Genomic DNA, 22603 nt, shown 5'->3' with positions numbered 1-22603 from the left:
ACATAAAAGGTACTGCAGGGATGCCAGACACTGCTCTTTTCTAAGCAGGATCCGCATTAAACATGACTTCTTTAGCATGCAACTTCTGCAAGGACTTGAAAGACTACACCTGATATCCTAAAGAGTGTTATATTCATTAATTCAACAACAGTTTCAACTAAGGATGAAATTAAATACAAATGACTACTAAATACTACCATTACTCTTTAAATATCTCTTCTGCCAAGCCAGAATCAATTACAGTGATTGCAAAAGCTGGAACAGCCTCCCTCATTACCTGAAAACTACTCAAACTTGGGATGAAGTCAAAAGAGAGACACAATTCATGTCATGACAGCAAGACAGACAACACCAGTGCTCCTCCAGACATGGCCCATGCATCTGTGCATCCTGCAGACAATTTTTCTTCTATCTGCTATGCCAGCCACCCTTGTTCCATCTTGCAGCTAGTGATTAATTACACTTCAGTGCAGCAATTCATCCAAGCCAGACCTCTGAAACAAGAAAGACACTGTGGGAATCTTCTGCACTTTTTAAGCACTTTCCTCCACTGGTAAAACTGAAAGTAATAAAGCCACATGGTATCAGAAAGTAGTATTTCTTTATTTTTGACTGACTTGTGGTACAGAGAAAAAACCCCAACCTGTTATGCATCTTCATATTAAGTACTTAGCTGCCATTTATCACATCAATGTTCAGTGAAAGTTTCTCTGAGAGAAGGGAAACACTTTTCAAATCCAAACCTATAACACACATGTTGTACCATGTGTGTTATAGGTTTGGATTTGAAAAGTGTTTCCTTCCATCAAAGAAGCACCATTGTTCTGCAGCAATGTGTGCTGATATCCCAGCTTAGTACTCACTGCACTTTGCCAGCCATGGAAATGTCTAATTGCATTCTGCTTTTCCAGTCCAGAACTCCTTGTACTGCTGCTATCACCACTTTGTTGTGTTCCTCCACGCTCGTTTTGACAGCTCTTGTTAAAGACTAGCCAAAATGTAAGCCTGGTTTAGACAGGCAAATCACCTCACTCATACAAAGGCAATCTTCAAGCCTGCCTCAGTAAATTAAACTTACAGTTATAAGAAAATAATGAGAAGCATTCCCATGGGCTCATCTGAAATGTGGTGCTAGCTATGAGATGCAGCCCTGAATAATTCCAGCACAAGTCCACCTTCAGAGACAAAATACACAGGATTTGAGAACAGGGTGGTGTTTTCCCCTTCTGCTTTGTTTATTCTTTCCAATGTAACTACATACTGTCTTGGGCCAAGAAACATCAACAAGTCCTGAAACTGCATGAAAAATGCAAACAAAGACACAGAAGTGTTATGCAATCAATAAAATCATTATTTTTGCAACTAAAGCAATAAATGGCTAGGTTTAACAAAATACTCTTCTAGGCAAGATCATTAATGACAAAATGAGTAGTCCTTGAATTAACTTTACTTTAGCATGGGCTTTGCATGTAGTACTTTAGCAATGTGATTTGCATGTAATGCTCCCCAAATAAATTAATAGAATTTACTTTGATTTAAAAAGCATTGTTTGAGCACAAAGATTCAACTCCTTTTGAGAGGAATGGCATGGCCTCACATGGAAGAGGGTGGACTGCAATCACCCGGGATCCATTCCAATGTGAATTTTTCCTATGATCTTGATACTTCCAGGTGCTCATTCAAATGCCAGTCTGTACAGGCTATTGGGATGACTGGAGGCAGGGTCTGGAAGAGCCTGCACACTCTTATTGAATGCAATAAAAGTTCTCATGCCAAACTTCTTATGCATGTCATAAAACACTCAACAGCAGCCAGTATCAGTCTCAAATTTGCCAATTCAATATACCTGTATCCTATGACTCATGCTATCATCTTGGATGTGTTAGCAACAGCTGTTCAATTAACAAAAGTGTAAAATGTGTCCTTGATGCCATTAACCTATGTATATTTTTAACAGAATATTTATAATGAAAAATCATAAGTCAGATCTAAGTAGTGTTTTTGTTATCTTGCCTAATGCACTGTTAGATTTTGCTAGTGATGCTACAGAGTTTGTGCATGTTTGGGATTTTCTCCTTTGTTTTGCTGGCAGGACCAGAGAAGTCCCAGGGCTGAGACTGGTGGAGAGGCAGCGTTCCCAAGGACTGTACAATAGAGCAGTGTTTCCTAAAGTAGGTTATGTGAAGGACGAGCAGAAAGGCATCAGAGGGAGGGGTGACTGTGGAAAATATGGATGATGTCATCCTCAGCATTAGCAGATCTTTGAAAATACATGGCAGTGATTTATTGTCCTGGTAGATGATAAGGAGCTATGCTTCCAAAAGTTGGGAAAGTGCAGACCTATCCCAGTGTTTCCTTGTTTCACTGAATCCTTTTAACCAACTAGTTCTGGAAACATGGACAACTTGGTTATAAATGGCCACGTGCTCAGCCTTTGTCTTAAGCCTATGCCCAGATGACCCATTTTGCACATTTCAACCAAGAATAAAGTGACCTCATTTTCAAAAGTGCTGAGCACCAGCTGTTCCTATTGTATTCACAAACTGCACTATAGGTTCCTGTTTTCAAATTCTTGACCTCAAAAGAATTTTGAGGCAGCAGAGTGGTTATATGTTCTTCCACTTGCCATATGCCAATTTATTTTAGTTCAAATATAAAAGTCTGATTCAACTACTTTAAAATCCTGAATGCACTAAATCCTGAACAAGTACTCTTGCCACTAGAGCTTAAGTGCAACCTAAGTGAGCCTCGTGATCTAAAAAAAATATTTTTGCACAGAAGAATGATTGAAAGTCAGAGTATTTAGGCTTTTACTCCTGGTTTCTTTTTTATTTTCTTTCTTTCTAATGAATGGCCTAAAAATGGGGGAACAACAGTATCCTAGATGCTACACCTGAATTTGTATTTCTGGGATTAAGTTTGTTTGTTAGTTTAAAAAATTCAAGATCATTTTGCTATAGCTTTTGGCTAGTGACTTTTCCCTAACAAACAGGTATTTTGTAGTTTTAAACTGTTACTTAAGTAGTTTTAAACTGTTAATTGAACATACCACTGTCATCTCCAGACAAAATATCACACTGCTTGTGCAAACAATAAATGCAACTACCTTAACTCTCCCCCAAACCATAAAGCTTCAAATCAGCAAAATCAACAAAACAACTTACCCACAAATCACAAAATGAGTCATGCTGATGATTGGTGCACAATATTTGGTTTTGATTTTCAAATTAAGCTGGTTTTTAATAAAAAGATAGCAAGAAAACCTCAAAATAGATTGAACTTGCTATGACTTCTTGTTGATCTCTACTGAGAAGATACTGATTTGCACTGCATTGGATCCCAGTAAAAAAGATCCTGACTATGTGTGAGGAAAGCACTACTGCTTTTGGGCATAAGTAAATGAATCCATATAAAGACAGTACATAAATGCACACCACCCACTAATACAAAAATCAAAAATATTCTCTCTCCAAATACAGTATTTTATTATTCACAGTATTATACTCTCCACCTTGAGGAGAAATTGATTGTACTCCCAAATCCAATAGATCTTGATACCTTGCCTATGTTGATTAGTCAGCATTCTATTTTGACTCCCCTGTAAAAGTAAACCTGGTCTTGCTTTGTACTTCTAGCTCTGCCTGTGTTTTACAACAGCAGAAGGCAAAGTTGTGGGAAGGAAGCTTTTCTAGAAAGCAGGGTCATTGGGTGGGACCAAGCACCCAGAAGAGGAGAGGGTGAGATAAAAGCAGGAGGGTCCAAGGTAAAGGCCAGGTGCAAAAATGTTGCACAGATGGACTCTCATCCCTGAGAACCAGAAGCAGAGCAGATATAACAGTAGCTCGAAATCATTGGTTTGATACAGTTTTCCAAAATTCTGCTCATACTTGCTGATATTTTACAGGTCAAACTCTACAAATGCAACAGGAAAATATCTGAAAGTTGCTGGTGAAGTGCATATAAAGAGTGGCTTTTGAAAAAAAAATTCAGAATAGAGACACTGTCAAATCACCAAAAGTCTGAGATTTATGAAGGTGTTTGAGCAGACACCACAAGATAACAGCAAAGGAAACAAATAAAAATGGTCTCTTTCTCTTGGTGACACAGTCTTTGAAATACAACTTGTTTCCGTGGTCTGAGAAAGATTTGTCAGTGACGTTTTGAGAAAAAATGGCTATAAATCCTGCCAAAAACAGCTTATAAATCCCCTCACACATCACTACTTTTGGCTTCACTTGTTCCATACTGCTGATGCTCTGAGAATCACCAGAAAGCACATCCCTCCCTTGACCTCCAAAGCCAGACCACAGTATTTCCAAGCTTTGCACTACTGGCAAGGCACAGAGATTTGCTAATATCACAAGAAGAGCTGGCTGGTCTTGTTTGATGAACTACCATAAGAACAGCTATCAATTCAATATTAATTTGATCCTTAATGCTATTTTTCCATGTAAATTATAGCTGCAAACGCAATGAGGTCATCTTCTCTAATCATGAATGCATGACAAGCAACATAAGGTTCCAACTTTTGTGATTCACACACTAAATGAAAAAACTATGCATCAAACATGAATTTCTTATCTACAAAAGCAGGTTATGTCTTTTCCTTTTCAAAGAACAAAACCAATACAAGAAACCCACCCATACCAAGAAACAGCTGAGCATAACTATGATTTCTAGATCACTTTAAAGAAGCCATATATATACTCTTTATATACTCTCACTGCTGCTCTGAACTGGTTTCAGGCAGCTTTTACAATTTTTCAACACAGCAGTAGCCATGATATATTCAACAAATTAGCTTGCACTACACCCATCCTTTCACAAATGCTTGGTCAGACAGACTTGGTGGCAGGTCATCAGCTCCTTGTGCAAGGGATCTCAGAATCCCACCAGCCCACCCATGACTATACCATCCAAACCCTTTTTGGCTGTGAAAGAGGTGACAAGAGGGCTGGCAGAGGATTTACACTCATATTAGTATTTCTATACAAAAGACTTCCAAAAATGGCAAAATTGAGATGCAAGTACTAAAGAGAAGATTTAAATGCAAGTGCCAACATCAGTTCTTGCAATTAAACTCATTAGACTTTGGCCTTTTCCTTCTGACTACATTTGTGTCTTCAAAGATAAAAGTAGTCAGGCCAAGAAAAATACCCAAAATGCTCACACATAAAATGCAGCTGCTTAGCATATGTCATTACCACACTCACTTCAAAAATACTGAGCAACTTAAACCTGCAAGCCACTTGGCTTTAGCTCCAGATAAATGCCTGAGATAAGAGAGGTATAATTGTTCAATGTAATACTGTAGCATGTTTTATATAAACATTTGCTAACACTGCACTTCATATATTTCATTTCAGTGTTGTGAAGTGCTGCTGAATGTTCCAAGTTTATTTATGGTCTGCTTCTGTAATATTTACACATCCAATGTTCCCCCTGATGCTGCATTAAATATACTATTTTAGCTTCAAACAGAAAGGAGCACGTATGCTTTACAACAGAGGGCACAGCCTACAGGTTTCCAGCAGTTACCCAACTTATTCCTCTCCACTGCTGAAAGAGGAAAGGGGAAAATCAGAAAAGAATGTGTTAATTTGTGAAGAGAACATGAAATTGGGATTAAAGGTAGCTTTTGCATTTAGTAAAATGCTTTGGGTCTAACCATAATTTTTCTATAACCTAACTATTAAGTAAATTATAACATCTGAAAATCAGGATCCCCACAGAGGAGACATGTTTGTAAACTTCTTGGACAGTTTGGTTTCATAATGGAATGTGTGGTGTGACACTGCTGGCTCTCTTAGCACTGTTCTTCCATATCACAGCTCTTGGAGAGCCTCAAGCAAATGTGACAGAGAGGGGAGCAGCCTCAAAGGTGTTATGTTCCCACAAGTCTTGGTGACCCACCACAAGGTGTACTGAGGTAAGACTGAAGCCAAAGCCCAGACATACAAAGAGACATCAAACTACCTGGAAGGGAGAGATGAGAGAAAGGGATGGAAAACACAGCTCACAAAGACTTCCTGGTTTTTTTTTCACTTCAATAGCTCGTTGTAACTACCAGGGAAAAGTCCTGCAACCTCCACTCAAAGAATTCTCCCATTGAATACTTCAGTTTTCTGCCTGCTTTTCTGCTGTAAAATCAAGGTGAGGGGCTGCCATATTGCAATGACAGCAAGGCACAGGTCAGAATCACGGGAAGGCAAGGCAAACTTTGTGATGTCACTCCAGCACACATTTCAGCAAGGTATGACATCACACCACAAAATCAGGCACCTTGCCCTGATTTTAGAACAGTCTACAATACTCAGCAGTAACCATTTCTGGCTCCAGGTCTTCCCCTTCTGTCCACCAACATGCTTTTGACATAAGTGCCTCAGGGTCCTCCCCTCTACCTGAGCACCAAGAGCCACAGCTCCTCCCTTTTACCCCTGTGCAAGCAGGGGATTGCCACCTACACTGCACATGGGAGAGCACACTGAGGGCACCACTGCCACAGCAGTGACAGCACCCCTTTCAATGACAGCTACTGCAAAGGGAGATACTCCACAGCAGTGTGATGATCTTCCTTTAAATCAGACAATTAGGAATAAACCAACACCACTAATAAATGCAGGACTAAAGCCTGATGGCTTTCATACTGCAAATGATCCTTGGTCTTCCCTGAGCACCATCAAGTGAAGTCCAATTTTGTTGCCTGGCTCTGTCTACAGAAACCATCCTACTGTTGCCAGCAATGAACTCAACGGCCTTGCTTTTGTTCTCATGCTACCATAAACTAGCAATAACTCAGGTAAAAATCAATAGAATTGTACTGGTATACAAAGAAGAATCTGACCCCATGGTAAATGAGCTGATTTTTAATGATCCTATAATTAGAGAAACCAAATGAAACATTTAACAATTTACCTTTGCTGCTGCTTCTAAATTAGCTAATAGAGACTAAAAGCACATACTTTTTTCAAAAATTTACAAAAAAAAGGTTTCAAATCTTGCAAATGACATTTGATATGTTTTCAATGTGCACTAGAGTTTAAAATGCTATTTTTTTAATGTGGAATAGTAGCTTCAGACTCTAAAATCATGGACTTTGGAGGTACTCTGATTAAGCACTCACTAGACAGATTGGATCATGGACTGGAATGGATGAAAACCAATGTCCTGTGAGAATCTCAGAGCTACAATGGTGTTTAAGAACAGTTCTGCAAATAAAACAAGTGACAAATTCAGAGTGCTGAGCGGAAATTCTTAAATTTTTTTTAAACTGAAGTCTATTATGAAAATTTCATCACTTGTTATCATATTTACTGCTTTCTATCCTGTATTTTATACCATTTGCATTGTTTTTTCAATGTTTATATTTTACTCTTGTTAGAAAACACATCTCCAACATCAATTACAATTACTAACAGCATGCACATCTAAATAAACACCTGCAGATGTACACAAAGCATAAACAAAATACACTCATATTGGTATAAAACACAGTCTCCTCAAGTAAAACATATTAAATGGATGTGCTCTGATGTTACATTAACAAGTAATATACAGAAATCTTCACAAGAAGGGTAGAGATTAAAAAGAGCAGTCTTAAAAAGAACATACATATAAATATATATGTATAAAGTAAAATTATATAAACATGTATGAATATATTATGGCACTCAGTACATGCAGCAAAGTTGGTTTGTACATACACAGCAAAAAGACAATTCCTGTGAGCATCAGTGAATGTGCATGGTGGATCTCTTGGGAAGGCTGGACCATGTGCAGTGCATACACAGACAATCTCTGGAAGAATCACCACACACAGTTGTCTCCATCCACTTCTACACAACACATCTGAAATTTATTTCAGAACACTTATTTCTGTTATGCTGGTCTATGGATTGACAGGGCTTGGGGACATAATTTTGATGGATACTCAGGCAGCTCTGCAGAATGTTGACTGTATTCAGCTCCACACTCCACTAGTGTTTTCAAAGGCAACCCACTGAGCACATAGATAGAGTTAGTTCAGGCCCATATGAAAATCCAGGTATGTGAATTTTGAAAGCCCTGCAGTCCATCAGCCTTCAGAGATGTTGAACATTTGCCTTCTTCAAAAAACCAGCACTTTTACAGAGACACCCAATGTGTCATAAGCTCAGGAAGCCATGCTGTAAAGTTATGGCCTTTAGCTATTAGCTGAACCAAGATTAATCTTGTGAGCCAGCCAATGCCTTCAAAATAAGGAAAAGGGATACCTTAGAGAAATGAAACATTAGGATCCACTTCTGCATCCTTTTCTCAGGTCAACAGCTGTCTTGAAACAGCAGTTCCACTTTACCTATAAGCAGGAGACTTGGAAACAACTAATGCCTTGGCACCAGATCCTGCTTGGAATTTGAATCAGGAGTTGATATTTTTTTGGAATGTCAAGAGTTGATACAACAAGAAATTCCTGCTTAATGCAAGCCTTTCATCTAGGCATGTCACCTTCGAGATGAGAGGGCTCATAAGGCCCAGAATTCAGAGGGAAAGGAAAGGAAGGAACTAAGAGAAGAAAACTATGTGAAAGGAGTAAATGGAATTACAGAAATAATTAACAAATGCTTCTTTCGTGACTTCAGAAGAGAATGTGTGATGACATGAATCCCAGTTACAGGAATCTGCAATGTCTATGTTGTTTGGAGACATGGGATTAATGCTGCCTCTTGACCTAACAGCTGATCTGCTGCTTTTCCACCACCAAAAATACCAAGAACCTGAAAACCTCCTTCTCATGTGCATATATTCCTCATTATTAGGAAAAGCAGCAAAAGAGGACAGGATGAAACCTAATGCTAGTTTAGTACTGACAATGCACACAACTTGGGGCTGCCACAGTGCAGCTCCCCTCATGCAAGGCGAGGTTGTCACTCCCCTAACACTGCCTGGTATCACAGAGTGCACCTGCAAGCAAAACTTCATGAGGACTGCTAAACAAACTGTATTGCCTGAACCAATAGCAAAGGATGGAAAGCACACCAGGGGGAGCACCAGATGCACTTGCTTTCTCCCTCCACTTCCTTAGATACCTGTTTGTGGTTATAGCTGGACACAGCAGAGTGGGCAAGGCAGACCAGGGTCTTAACTGGCACAGCCACTCCCAGGTTCTTACTTGTTGCTGGAAAAACATAATCCAAAACTGCTATTGAAAGACAACGTATACCAGAGCAGGTTTTAGATGGTTTTTTTCTCCTTGCTGGTCCCCCAGAGCAAAATACCCCTCCCAAAGTTATGCACAGCAATCACACACATGCATCCATCCATTCAGGAGCACATAAGAGGTCAAATGCTCTGATCTGAGGAGCAGGTTTGAAGCTAATTTGCTATTAGAGATAAAATGACCCTTCCCATGGGTAGATGTGCTGTCAGACAATTTTGACATGCCTAGTACTGACAAAGCTTGGTCTGACACCAACACACTAGTAAAATTCAGTATCAACACCTTTTTGTATGCTTTCTCACTGCTTGATCCACACCATCCTATTCAACTGCAACATTAATTAGTGAATGAATTATGATGACACAGGCATGTTGAGCTTTTTACCTCAACTCTTTTAACTTACCTTTTCATAATTTAACTCTAAATGTAATCTACAGTGAAACACTTCATTGTACTTAAGTACACTGTTGTAGGTGTGAAAAAGGGATCACTGTTAGGATAAAAAAGAATAACCATAAAAAGCCAAGTGTACTGTATTGTAGAGCCTGTTGGTCTATTTGGAACAATCAGCACTGCGATGAAAACCAGACGAGATTATCATCTGGTAGGCAGAAAAAATATTGTATCAATTTTGAAATTAGCTCAGAGACATGCAAATGAAAGACCAATAGTCCTGACTTAAATACAGCCAGGTTAAGGACTTAAATTGAAATCTAAGGGTGAGCTGGTAAAAGTGAAGCATACTTCTCATGACCAGAACACAACATCAGCCTTCTCTGGCAGAACAGCAACTCTGCTCATGACTCCTCTTTTTGTGCTCTGCCATCATACCCGCCCTTGTTTCTGGTAAACCTGTCCCAGTTTCTCTAGCTGTCCCATCTGTGGCCCTAATTCAAAGGCAGACTCCAATTAAAAGGGAGAATTACTCAGCAGTTACAGCTACATTCTTGTCAGCCTTTCCAATTCTCCTATGGAGGCAAAGAATACGTGCAAGAGAGATGAGTACATGCATTGCTCATGGAAGGAGTGCTGCTGTGTGTTAAGGTTTCCTATCTAAACAGTCAACCAAAACTCTGTGCACTTTCCCACTAAAGGACAGAGTCAGACCCTTGGGGCCTTAAGGTACATTCTCATGTAGAACCATCAGCACATGCACACAGAGCACAGGCTCGCCACGTATCCAATTAAATAAACTTACATAAATCATATTTTACTGTGCTGCACAACAGGCTATATGGCTGACCACATCTGGGGAAAAGTTATTGTATGTGGCTCTAATATAAACAATGCCTCACATAGCTACTCCAGCCTCTTGTGAAAAGAGGTAGTTATGAATGTGATTTTTAAAGCCAGGTCTCTAAAACATGCCTGAATTTTACACCTATGGTTACTGAAGAATATTTCTGCAATTAAAATAATTACACAGACCGAACCTAAGATAGATTCAAAGGAAAACGCCTCATGATTTTAGCAACAAGCAAAAAATGCGAAATATTTCATTTAGGGATGGCTATATATTTTTCCAACAAAATTGGAAGAAGTTGTTCAGAAACTGAGATTTCATTAAAACTGGAAGGAAAAAAATGCAGAAAACCATTTCTTGCTTCTCTGTTCTGTGAAAACATTTCAGTCAAATCCATTCCTATGCAGACATCCCATGCAAATACAATTTTAAGATTTCACTCTTGAAATTCATTGCTTATGGAACATTTGTATCTAAATAGAAAGAAAAGTAACTACATCCATCCATAATGAAAGCAGAGACTAAAGATCTATTTGTAACATATTACAAACCCCTGAATATTCCCTGAAAATGGACTTCCTTTATTGATAATTTTTGACTGGACTAGTGCAAGGGGAGGAGGTCAGTGCACAGACAAACAGCCAGCCAATCTGCTCCCACCTGTAATCCCATCTCCTCATCCATGAAACTGCCCTGAAACCAGAGGCTGAGGGATTGCTCGGGCCTTGGGTGAACTTTCCATGGCCACTGGAATTTGTCCTCCATCCCTCAAAAGAGATGTACTGCAGACACGCCCAATTTACAAGTGGAGGTTGCAGCTGTTCCAAACTTCATGTTACAGGCAATAAACTTCTCTCAAGTTTCTGGCCACTCTACTCACCCAGCCAGCAATGCAGTAATTACACCCAAAAGCACACAAATCTGAAGAAAAACTTGTAAAAAAAATATTTCTGCTTCACTCCGTTTAAAAAAATATTTAGTTTAAGGCTCACATTTTGTGAAACAGGCCACAGTATGGTCCAAGAATGCAAAGTCTCACAAAAGCAGAATTTAGAATGTCCTATGAAAATGAAGAATGGTACTTCACTCTGAAATGTCGTGAAAATTTAAGAGACAAAGTCAAGTATCACAATGAAATTTAGTACATCATCTTTACTGGCCTACAGGATAAACACTCCAATTTATAGCATTTACAACATTGTTACATATGGTCAGAAGTTCATCTACAAAACTAGGTCACAGGTCATCAACAGGAAACTCATAGGAAATTATGGAGGAAATTAAAAGAACACAAATGGGCAAAGAAACTAATTTATACAATCTAGATTCTCCCAGCACAGCTTCCTGTGCTATGATGAACTCAGCTTTCATACTGAACTTTGCCTTTTCCAGGCCGCATTAAGTATTTCTGAAGTGTCTATTATACTCTCTAAGCCACAAAATGTGCAGGTCAGATTCACTAAAAAGAGCCATTCCGGTTTTTTTCTTTAAACAATATAGCTGGGAAAGGAAATGGTAACTAGAAAAGATGTTTTGAGATCATTAAATGCAGATTTATCACTACTGGCACCTGAACAATGGGTGTACAAGATCTTTCATTGACACAAATACCACAGTGAGGACAGATATCACTGAAACACAAGAAGATATTCTCATATTCCTTCAGTTCCAGCATCCCAGCCAAACTGCACCTGCACTCCTAATCATGTTTGAGAAGATGACAAATAGTATCTGTGGGCCTGTTCTACTCTCACATTAGACATGCTTTTCAAAATAAAACCCCTGGTCAGTAAGGCATAGGAAAAGAGAGAGCTACAGCTCATCTAGGTTATCTGGACAACTTTTGAAAAGAAAAACTGCTGAACAGAAGCAGTTACTGCTTAATTGTTTAGAGCTGAAAGCTGAATGCACTGTACTGCCTATACCTTTAATGTATCACACAGAAACAAAAGTTAGGAGTAACTTTGCAAGACAGATGCAAAATGAAAGACTGGCAAGATGCCTCAGCTGTCTCTTCTTGCTCCTTTAGTTAAATAAAAAGACCTACTATAAATGTGATCAACTTTTCCTTCATTCTTTTTCACAATACCCAAATATCCACATAAGGTCCACAAAATAAAAGCAGTTTAAGTTTATTCTTACTCTGGTGCTTTTACACCTTATGAAATTTAATAAAAACATCAAGATGTGTTTTTCAATATCAAAACTTAAAATTTCTCGTAAATTGTGCATTTGTAGCTATCTTCTGCAGATAGTATTTCCCACTGAAGCAACAAAAAAACGCACATATACTTTAAAATTTTAGGAATCACATAATCTACAATTTGATAAAAAACAGAACTATTTTTGGGTTGTGAGGAGTTGGTTGACAAGGTAATAGTGATAACAGTACCAAATGACACTCACACCACACCATTTACTGCTGGTATTATAAACAGGCTCTCTCTTTTGGCTTGCAGGAAGCGAGATGGAAAATTCTGAGAACACAGTGTTGATCTGAACATGAGATTTCACTTGCAGAATGAGGATTGCTATGTTCACACTGAACACACCTACTACTGGATGTCTGTTCTTACCTGCCATTACCAAATCAAAGCCTGGGTTGAGAAAGGATCCTTTTTTTGTGATGGGCAATATTACAGTATAAAACAAAGGAAAAGGTTCTCCTACTGAACTGATTAAAACAGAAGCACAGAGAACTGCAGAAACAGTTAAAAGTACCCAGGAAAACAAAGTCAGTGACTGATACAACTGGGAATACATCCCTCACCTACTAACTTTCAAACCCAGTGATTTTAATCTCTCTTTGAGGGAAGGAAAAGGGGAAGTTGCTATTCTCTTTATAATGAATTCAAGCCTGTTGAAAATCAAGTTTTCTTGTTTCGGTTACCTTTTGCAGCCTGTTTAAAAGCTGCCAATACAGATCAGGATTCTGTCTAAACTAGACTGCTCTACCCACTCCATCATGCTGCACACCCAAATATACTTGCTGTAAAGCCAGGTCTTCCTTTTCCCCCACCCCCCTCCACAGGCAATTTGAGCAAGATAATTTCAGCACCTATATGTCATCCAAGAGTGAGATACAAAACAGCATCAGTAGAGCAGCCAACTCAATAAAATATGCTGAAAAAAGGAAGCTGGTAGCTATAAACAACTTTCATACCCTTTCATAGTTACAGGCAATCACTTGGGAGCAACAAATTCTGGTTTGGGAAATTCCTGCAACTTCAATATTCAAGCATTTTCCCTAACACTACTCTGGTTGCTACTGGCCTTGATACCAAAAATTCTGCAAGAACAAGTACAGAAGGACAAATTCCTGAGACTCTTAGAAAAGCTTTTAACCCCTGTTTCTGCTTCCTGTCCTATCTAATTAATCTAGAAAAAAAGACCTATAAATGAACGTGTTCAGTTTAAGTTCAGGCACTCAGGTCTCATTTTTAATGGTCTCTATCCTTTTTCCCTCTTCTGATAAAAACTAAACCCAATGGTTGGACAGAATTGCATGAAGCATTAATTAGTTACTTCTTACAAGGGGCAATCTATATTTCCAAGCGAAGATTTACATCTACACCACCAAACCCATCAGATATCCAGTTTTGGTAATTTAATGGTAGTTTTGTCATTTACACTAATGGAAAGTATAATGTTTTTCAAGGAAAAAAACCCAAATATCATTGTGTTATTTAGCAATTCTTATACAAGCTCTAACTTAGCTGACAAGTTTTGATCATGGCTGATACTGTCTGGCCACTTCCAACTATGTAAAGCATGCTTAAGGGGATCCAAGAGTAACTGTACCTGCAATTTTTTTCAGCACTGCTTTACTTGAGTTGTGGCCCAGAATTTGGATTTGATTCTGTTTTAATGCTGTTCACAGAGATATTTTACAACCTGCTATGGGATATAAGGCAGAGTCATACTAAAGAACCTTCCAGAAAACTGAAAAAAAACCCCCAATTTTTGGAGGATTTCTACAACATGCTTAGCAAAATAGAATCTTTCTGGTCTTCTGATGGTACTTTTACATCTTTAAACCGTGCAAAGAATGTTACAAAGACACTAGTTTACTCTGGGCTGAACTTTCCAGCATACAAATGAAGGCCTATTGTTGCTCATAGCTGAGGAGGTTATCGAGCTAACCCAAGGTGATCTGCAGAATCCTCACATTTCAGGCCCCTCCAACAAATAACGCATTTTGCAAAGATGTGGCTGCTATTCAATTCCAAAATGGCAAGATATTCAACACCTTCAGGTTCATCAAGTGTCACCAATGGGGTATAACCTCTACATCTGTGAAAGACTGGGAGCTATTTGTGATGAATCAGTACTGTGTTTGTTCTGAACCCTTGTCTACTCTTGAAAGAGGAGCTTCCTGTATCTTCAGTAGTCTATCATGATAGTGTTCATATAGAAAAATTACTTCAGTCACAGGATTACCAGAAAGCACAACTAGAAATGTATTCAGACCCAGACTGACATTCCAATACAAATGTCAATGACAGCCTTTGGTGACTTGATTGTGGAGTGCCTCTGTGCACCCCAACCTGGCCAAAGGTCCAAGCAAACCAGCAGAGAGAACATGGAGACTTTGAATGCAAGCAAGAGCAAGGGGCTAGGAAGGAAAAATAACCTGGAATTTAGCCCTGCAGAGATGAGTGCTTTGAACTGAGATAGAAACATGAACAGGTCTAGGTAAGATAGGCACACAGTCTTCTCTTTCTTTGTTGTATTCATTCCTCTTTGATTTTACTTCTAATGCCATGAAGAAAAGAGACTCTGAATCCCCACACTCATAGGTCACAACAGCCAGGAAGAGCAACAGGTACTCAGCTGCAGTTTGGTCACACAAGCAGTGCTCAGGACACTGCCCACAGCTCAGTCTAAAAGTGAACTCACGGGCATGCAGAAAATGTCTTGGCACCTGGTGGGCAAGGACCAGGCATACACGTGACACAACACACAGGCATGGGCACAGCACTGTATGTGAGTTAATACCACACATACAACCACAGGAACAAAAACCAGGGCTCTACAGGAGAGAAGAGCTTGTCTTTTGAATTCTTTTAGGCAAGAAACCGGGGAGAAAACAAAATGAAGTAGAAACTGTGCAAAAATGACTGGTCCGTGAAATTGAACCAAGTTTGTGGTCTGAAGACACAGCACACTTAGATCCTTCCCCCATATCAGGATGCAGTGAAAGTTCCTAATTCTCTGTCACAGTAAGTGGATGCCACAGAGACCAAAAGGGACTGGAAAGACACAGTGAGCCCAGCAGTAACCTCCCAAGCAAAAAAGCAGGCACAGCCCCTGAACTAACTGAACAGAGTGACCCCCTCAGGTTCACCAGCTCACCACAGACTGAAGCAAAAGAGACAGAGCAGGATCCAGGAGGTAAAGCTGGTCCTACTAGCCCCTGACACCCATACACTCTCAGGTTTTATTGTCCCAGCAGTGGGTCTGGCCTAAAACAACACAAAACTACTCAGAATTCAGGCAAGCAAGGAGATCACATTACTGTTAAGAAGATACATGGGAAGCTGTTTCTTAATACCACATTTAAAAAAAGAAGGTGATGCAATACTGATTATTCCATTAAATATTAATTACAATACAGCTGCTTTCAAGCTACAACATATTCCTTTAGATAACCGAATTAAGGGACAGGAGAACTGAATGAGCTTTGTGTGTATTTGGCACTTCTCAATTACGTTAAACTGAGTTCTTCAGCTCATGTGTAATTATCTCCAAATATTAATCTTTAGACTTACAGATTCAAGCTTTAAAAAAACAAAACAAAAACTTAGGACTCTCAGATTTGCTCAGATGACTCCCAAGATCCTTCTTACTGTACAAGGAGCTTCAAGAGTTTATCCTAGACCTTTCATCAAACATTCCTGAAAGAGAGAATGAGGTTACCTTTTCCTCCTACAAATTTTAATTTGCATACAGATACCATCAGTTGGATAGCAGGGTTACATACTTCTCTCCTTTCCCTTCTACTTGAACTTGGTAATCAAACTCCAGTAACAGCAGACAACGAGACTGAATTTTATTCTTCAACTTTGAAGGACTGAAACCTCAGCAAGGAAAATGTAAAGCAAAGAGCAGTAAAGTAGCTGCACACTTTTCAAAGGTAACCTCCAAACAACCATGCTCTGGAATTAGTTTTTACCATTGCAGAAAGCTCTTCAGACATTTCTTCATGCTGTGACTGTTACCCTAGACCATCTCCATCTCAAACTGACATGTTACCTCCAACACCAGAACTGTCAATTAAAGTAAATGAAGAAGGCTGCAGGAAAAGTTTTTTCTTTCAAGAGCATTACTCAGTTCCAGTAATATTTAATGGCTGGGTCAATCACAGGGTGCAGCTCCCCTCTCTGCTAAAACAAAATCCAGGATTTGCTTTTGTATTTAGAAGGAAAAAAAGAGGCAAGAAACTTCCAATATTTGAAAATATATATATATATATATATATATATAATTTCATTTAACTGCTTGGAGACCATCAAAGTTGCATTAAATTTTATCCTGCTTGGCAGTTGCATATGATTTCTTTATTTTCCCTTGAATTAAGCAGCAATTCATCACAAACTTCAAGTATATTTACCCCTTTTCAGTAAGAGGTACTGTATACATGTATATGAATTGTATTGGATTCAAACTTTCAGCCTCTCTTCTCACACAAGGTCGAAGCTCTACATTGTTGTAATTTTCTTTTTCAGTGTTTTTTCTCCAAGACAGTCCTCCACTGGGAAATTAATATTCTGCATGAACAATGAACTCCTTGCATGGCCTTTGAACCTAGTGGTTGCTAGGAGGCCTAAAGAAACCCTGGAGTACAGCCTATTTAATAGCACGTATCAAGAGATTATTCAGAAGCAAAAATGTGTGATTTTCTAAATTGTCTGCTTTTTTCCCTCCTTACTTCCATCTCCATTCATCTGTCAAACAATCTTTAGATTTCATATGAATTGCATCTGCATCAATTTTCTATAATTATGGGCAGTTTGTTCCCCGAGTATTGAAAATGTGACTGGCCAGCCACCAATGCGGCTTCAAATCAAGCAAATATCAAACTGCTCCTTACTCAGTTTTACTGAAAAGGCTGCTTAAAATCAGATGTGCTTCACCACTGTAGCATGAGGTTTGCACTTCCATAATAAACATGGTTCTGCTTAGGGACTGTATTTTCCTCATACAAAACACCATGGCATTGACTGCAGAACCATTACTCAGTATTTCTCTGTGCTGAAAGAAATATATATAGCTTCTCCATTCAATTCAGGCATACTTGAATATTAACATTTCAAGCTTTTTAGCATCTTACTGAAGGTTGTTTGATTGTATGCATTTCCATATTTCCCCAAGCAGAGTAATTGAGGCAAAACCCCAAGGTTTCTTTCCCACCCTCCACCCCCATTCCAAACAAAGAGGCATTTAATTAAAAGATAACCACAACAATGTTAATGGTGATGAGGTTAAATGGTTGGATAAACAGAATGCAGCCCTCTGAAAAGCCCATGTGTTTCAGGACACTTTCTCCCCTACAACACTCTGGGTGACAAAGAAAGTATTTGTATTTCTGATCCTCACAATTTTTACACTCGTGAACTTCCTACAAATTTCCTGCAAGGAAGAGAGTTTCCTTCAAATAGTGAGAAGTGTACACAGTAGATATTTCTCCCAAAACTAATATTTGGAAAGGCAGTGGACAAAGATCCTTTAAAAAAATGAATGTGGCAACTATCCATTATGAGAGAACAATTACATTTCCAGATAAAAGCCTAACAAGCTGTTGTTAAGGTTGAAAAAACCAACAACAAGAAAAACCCAAAACAACAAAACCAACAAATATTTGCTGATTTTAATTTTCAACATGTTCTTCCTCCAAAAACTTTAACAAATTAGTAGAACTTAACATGACATTTGTTATTATCTTCAGTTGTTGCAATTGAAATGACTAACCTCTATAGCCATAAACAAGTATTCTTGGTCTGGAAATTACTTTAAAATATCTGTAGCAGATTAAAATTCTGTGCCCCCTCCTACCTCTCAAGGACACGGGTATCTGCCAACAAATGCAGGGTGACATATCTGATTCTGCAGATTACTGGTGTTCGACTGTCTGCTTGGTTGGTACCAATCTTGCCAACATAAAGCTTTCACAGAGCCAGAGCACTTTGCTGAAGAATTAAAAACAAGCAAGAACCACAGCACTTGGCACAAAATGCTCACGTGAGCTCCTTCTCTTTTAAATATGGCCTTTCACACTGAAAGAAGGGCCTAAAAAGTACTGACTTCAACAGATCTGCCACAGGGTATCTTACACTGGGAATACCAGGACATTCACCCAGAACAATAAAAATATTTGCAGTATTGTCAGATTCAGCTTTCCAGACACTTTCAAGTCCTGCAGCACCAATGGAACAAGTCAACCACTTCACCAACACAACCATTCTCCTCTTCAGCTGTCCAAGCATAAATTTTCCTTGTTGTTTCCACTCACTATGTGACTTCCCAGGAACCAGAGCACCAATTGCCAAAATGGCACAATACTCTTACACAGGCAGATTTTTCAATGAAATGCACATTATTTCTCTTGTACTTGGGCATGAAAGAAAAAATAGTCACGAGGCACTTTTAAAACATGAAAAACCAATCCTGACTGAAGAGATATGTTTATTAGGGCCAGGGACAGGAAAGTGAGCATATAGCTGAAAACCACAATCTTTGGCTCAATCTTTGCAGCAGAAATGGGGCAGAAGGGGGACAGCAGTACAGGGCTGGAGACGTTTTCAGTAATGCATTATAAATACCTTAGTTTTCTCCTTTCAAGGAATCTGCCTACTCAACCTAAATTGTGCCTCAGAGGGAGAAACGTGCCTTTGTGATAAATTGGGATTTGCCATCATAGTAATGAAACATTATGTCCTATCATCACAATAAACAGGCAGCAGAACAACAAAGGAGGTTTCCAGGATTTTCTGCCCCCGGCCCCCTCCTCATCAGCATTTTCCCAAGTCGTCTTTTGGATGTTTATGAAATGCCTTAATTCCAAGGCCATTAAGATGCATTTCTGGATGGAGCAGATTCTACAAATAGTACTGAGGCTTTCCAAAATCTCACCAGTACTCCATCGGAGGCCAAGCCTCTCCCTGATGCCTCCTTTCCCTGCGCTGTTTTTTGTTTTGTTTGTGCTTTCTCTTTCCCATGCACAAACATGTTGGTGCAGTGTCCATTATTTCCCTACGGCCTTCCTTGAAAGCCACTGACAAATGAATATACATGCACGTGTGCGTTCCACCACATACAGAGGTCTGGTCTCCTTCTACACCTCAAAAATAAATGCAAATGTGTTTACAGTCATTTTCACCAACACATGCCTTGCCATTGCAGAAACATGCAGCTGAAAGCCTGAGAGACTGTAACAAGACAACTGCATTTGCAACCACAAGTAACCCTTTTCCTTTCCAAAATGGAAAAACACGAAAACCTGATGAATTAACTAGAGTTAGCTGCATTTTAAGAGGAATGTGTGGGAGAGCAGTAAATATCCAGCACATGCTTTTACGCACAAAAGGCGCAAAGGGCTCCATGCTCTGCACATCCAGTCATTTTTGTCTGCTCTTCCGCAACAGAGATGCAACCGTTTCTCTCATACATTTTATTTCACTAGACTAATAGATTTTAAACACCATATTGCGAGGACACCGCTGTGAATCTTGCAGAGGTACAAAATGGTGGATGTATGCTATTTTTTTTTTCATTATTCCTAACAACTCAGCCTCCCGATCGCAGGCTCCCCTCCGTACCCACCAACACATCCTTCCCAGCCAGACACACATCTCGAAGCAGCCTCGCAATAAAGCTCTCTCGCATACACAAATTATGTTACAAACCTGATGTCATGTAGCCCCGTGATGCCTGGGAAATAAAAGCTGGGGGGAAGTGCTTGTGCAGTCGGTAGTCCTTCTCGCTGCGGGACCTCATGCGGTCTGAGGCCCGGTCGGAGAAGTCGGAGCTAGGCCAGGCCCGCCGCAAGGTCGTACTCCGCGTCTTCTTCATCCTGAGGATGGCCGAGCCTACTCCTCCCGCCGCAGCATGGGTCAGGGCTGCGCGCTGCCGGCCATCAGCCTAGCGCGGCCACCGCCGGGCCGCAACCTGCGCGCATCTCGCCGCTCCCTCTTCTAGGGCGCCAGCCGCAGGTCCCTTCCTTTTTTTTTTTCCTCTCCCTCGAATGATCCAATTTTACACACGTCCCACAATGCATTACACTTCATTTGCAATCGGTCCGGCTTATAGCTCCCAGATTTGCGTGGAGGAAAGGCACGTTATGTGGCTTCTCAGGCAAAAAAAGGAACGGGGGGGAGGGGGAGCTGGAGGGGGGCTGGGGACGAGAGATGTGCAGCGTGGGAGCTCGGGGGTCCCGAACAATGGCCCGATTCAGCCCGGCCGTGCTTAGCCAACTGTGAGCCCCGACACAAAAGGCCCAAACAAACGAGGAAAATCCCGCGGCCGCCGGCTGCGACCCCGACCGCGGCGCGCCCGGCGCTGGGGAGGAGGCGGCAGCTCCCGGCGCGGCGGGAGGAGCGGCGGGAGGAGAAGGAGGAGGGAGAGGAGAGGAGGGAGGGCCCAGAGACGCCTCTCTCGGCCGCGGGACGAGCGAGCGGATGCAGCCGCGACCCCCCCCCCCCCCCGTCCGCCGCCTCCTTCCTCCTCAGGCCCGCGGCGCCCGGGCGGCCGGCAGCGGCCTGCGGCCCCCGGCAGCGCCGCGCCTCGCCATGGTCGGCGCCGACTCCCGCCCGCCCGTCCCCGGGGCTGGATCGCCGCCGGCTCCGCGCTAGGGAGGGCCGGCGCGGGGGGGGAGGCCGCCAGCCGCTCCGCCCGCCTGCCCGGCCCGCCCGCCGCCTGCCCTCCGCCTCGCCGCGCTGAGAGCAGCCGCTGCCGGAGCGCCGCCCGGGCTCATGCCCCTCCCGCCGGAGCCGCGCTAGTCCCGCCGGGCTCCGCGCTCCCCCGCGCGGCACCGGCTCGCAGGCGCCCGCGTACGAAACCCCGTGCGCGGCAGGGACCCGGCCCCCTCCCGCCCGCTCCCGCTCCGCCTCCTTTCCGTCCGTCCGTCCTTCCTTCCTTCCTGGCGGGGGCAGTGACGGCGGAGCGCCGGGCCGGGTGCGCAGCGCTGGGCACCCCGCACGGCCGGGCTGCGGACAGCGGGCAGGGCGGCCGTGCGGGCCGGGCCTGGCCATCGGCCCCTTCGGGCAACGCTGCCGCCCCGGGCCAGCTGCGGGGCGAACGGACGGACACGAGCGAGGGAAGGGCTCCGGGACAGATGTGCATCCCCGGGGCACCCTGCGCAGAGCCTGCGGGGCTCACCCGCGCATCCTCCGCCGCCTTTCCCCATGGGCGCCTGAAGAAGCGGCTCTCCCCAGGAGGGCCCAGTCAGCCACACCACCACATTGAAACCCAACACACTCCACAAGGCTATCCAGGACACCCGGGCTGCCCCCTCGCTGGCGGGAAGGGGGTTCCCATCCTCTCACAGTGGCTCACACATCTACTCCCAGGGCACCCTCTTGAGTGAGGCCTGGCCACCCGGGCATTTTATGAACTCCAGTTAACCAGAACTGTGCAAAGGGACTCGGTTCCTCCTCTGCAAGACGGCTCTGAGCACGCCCGGTGTTGTCAGGTGCTGCCACCGTTATCAATGGGGACAACTGCAATGCAGGGATGTAAAAATGTTGCTTTTGCAGCCTAGTTAAATTACTTATATATTTATATTTTTATAATTAATCCTTCTTACAGTGGTTTGTGTCACATTTCTAAGAGCATGGAAAAACAGAGGACTGTAATTTTGTAACTGGCACCTTTCAATAGAGGTGAACCAGTAAAAGGATGACCATCAGTGAAGGAGCTTGATACCAAAGACCATGAGATACTATCCCTGGGCTGCCTTGCTGCATGGCTGTGGGTGAGTCACTTCAGCAGCCACCTCAGCCCATCTGCCTGCGCTGCTGCGGGCAGCGCACACACCAAAGAATTATGCAAGGGCTCGGATGCAGCAGTCCCTTTCATATGAATAGAATAGACATTAATGAAAGTCAGCAAGAAAACTGAAAGCTAAATGCTATGGGGTTCTTTCTCATTCAGTCTCATCTTTTTCC

At 41.8% G+C, this 22603-nt stretch overlaps 1 protein-coding gene across 6 annotated transcripts in view; it reads right to left on the bottom strand.

The window, feature by feature from the left end:
- Window positions 1-22603, bottom strand: part of STOX2 (storkhead box 2) — a 143998-nt gene that overhangs the window by 51370 nt on the left and 70025 nt on the right. Inside the window, exon 1 of one of the 6 annotated variants that reach the window (XM_071432172.1) lies at window positions 20345-21020. The exons of 4 other annotated variants lie outside the window; for them this stretch is intronic. In XM_071432172.1, the coding sequence (XP_071288273.1) occupies window positions 20345-20510 (166 nt within the window). In that variant the 5' untranslated portion in view covers window positions 20511-21020. Of the gene's footprint in view, window positions 1-20344; window positions 21021-22603 lie in introns of those variants that run through there. One more of the 6 variants, XM_071432173.1, reaches the window with a different exon arrangement.

Source organism: Agelaius tricolor, unplaced genomic scaffold (genome assembly GCF_023055355.1).
Source record: "Agelaius tricolor isolate 1412-34295 unplaced genomic scaffold, bAgeTri1.0.p SCAF_8, whole genome shotgun sequence".
Classification (NCBI taxonomy): Eukaryota; Metazoa; Chordata; class Aves; order Passeriformes; family Icteridae; genus Agelaius; species Agelaius tricolor.
This window is presented reverse-complemented; position numbering and strand designations above follow the sequence as displayed.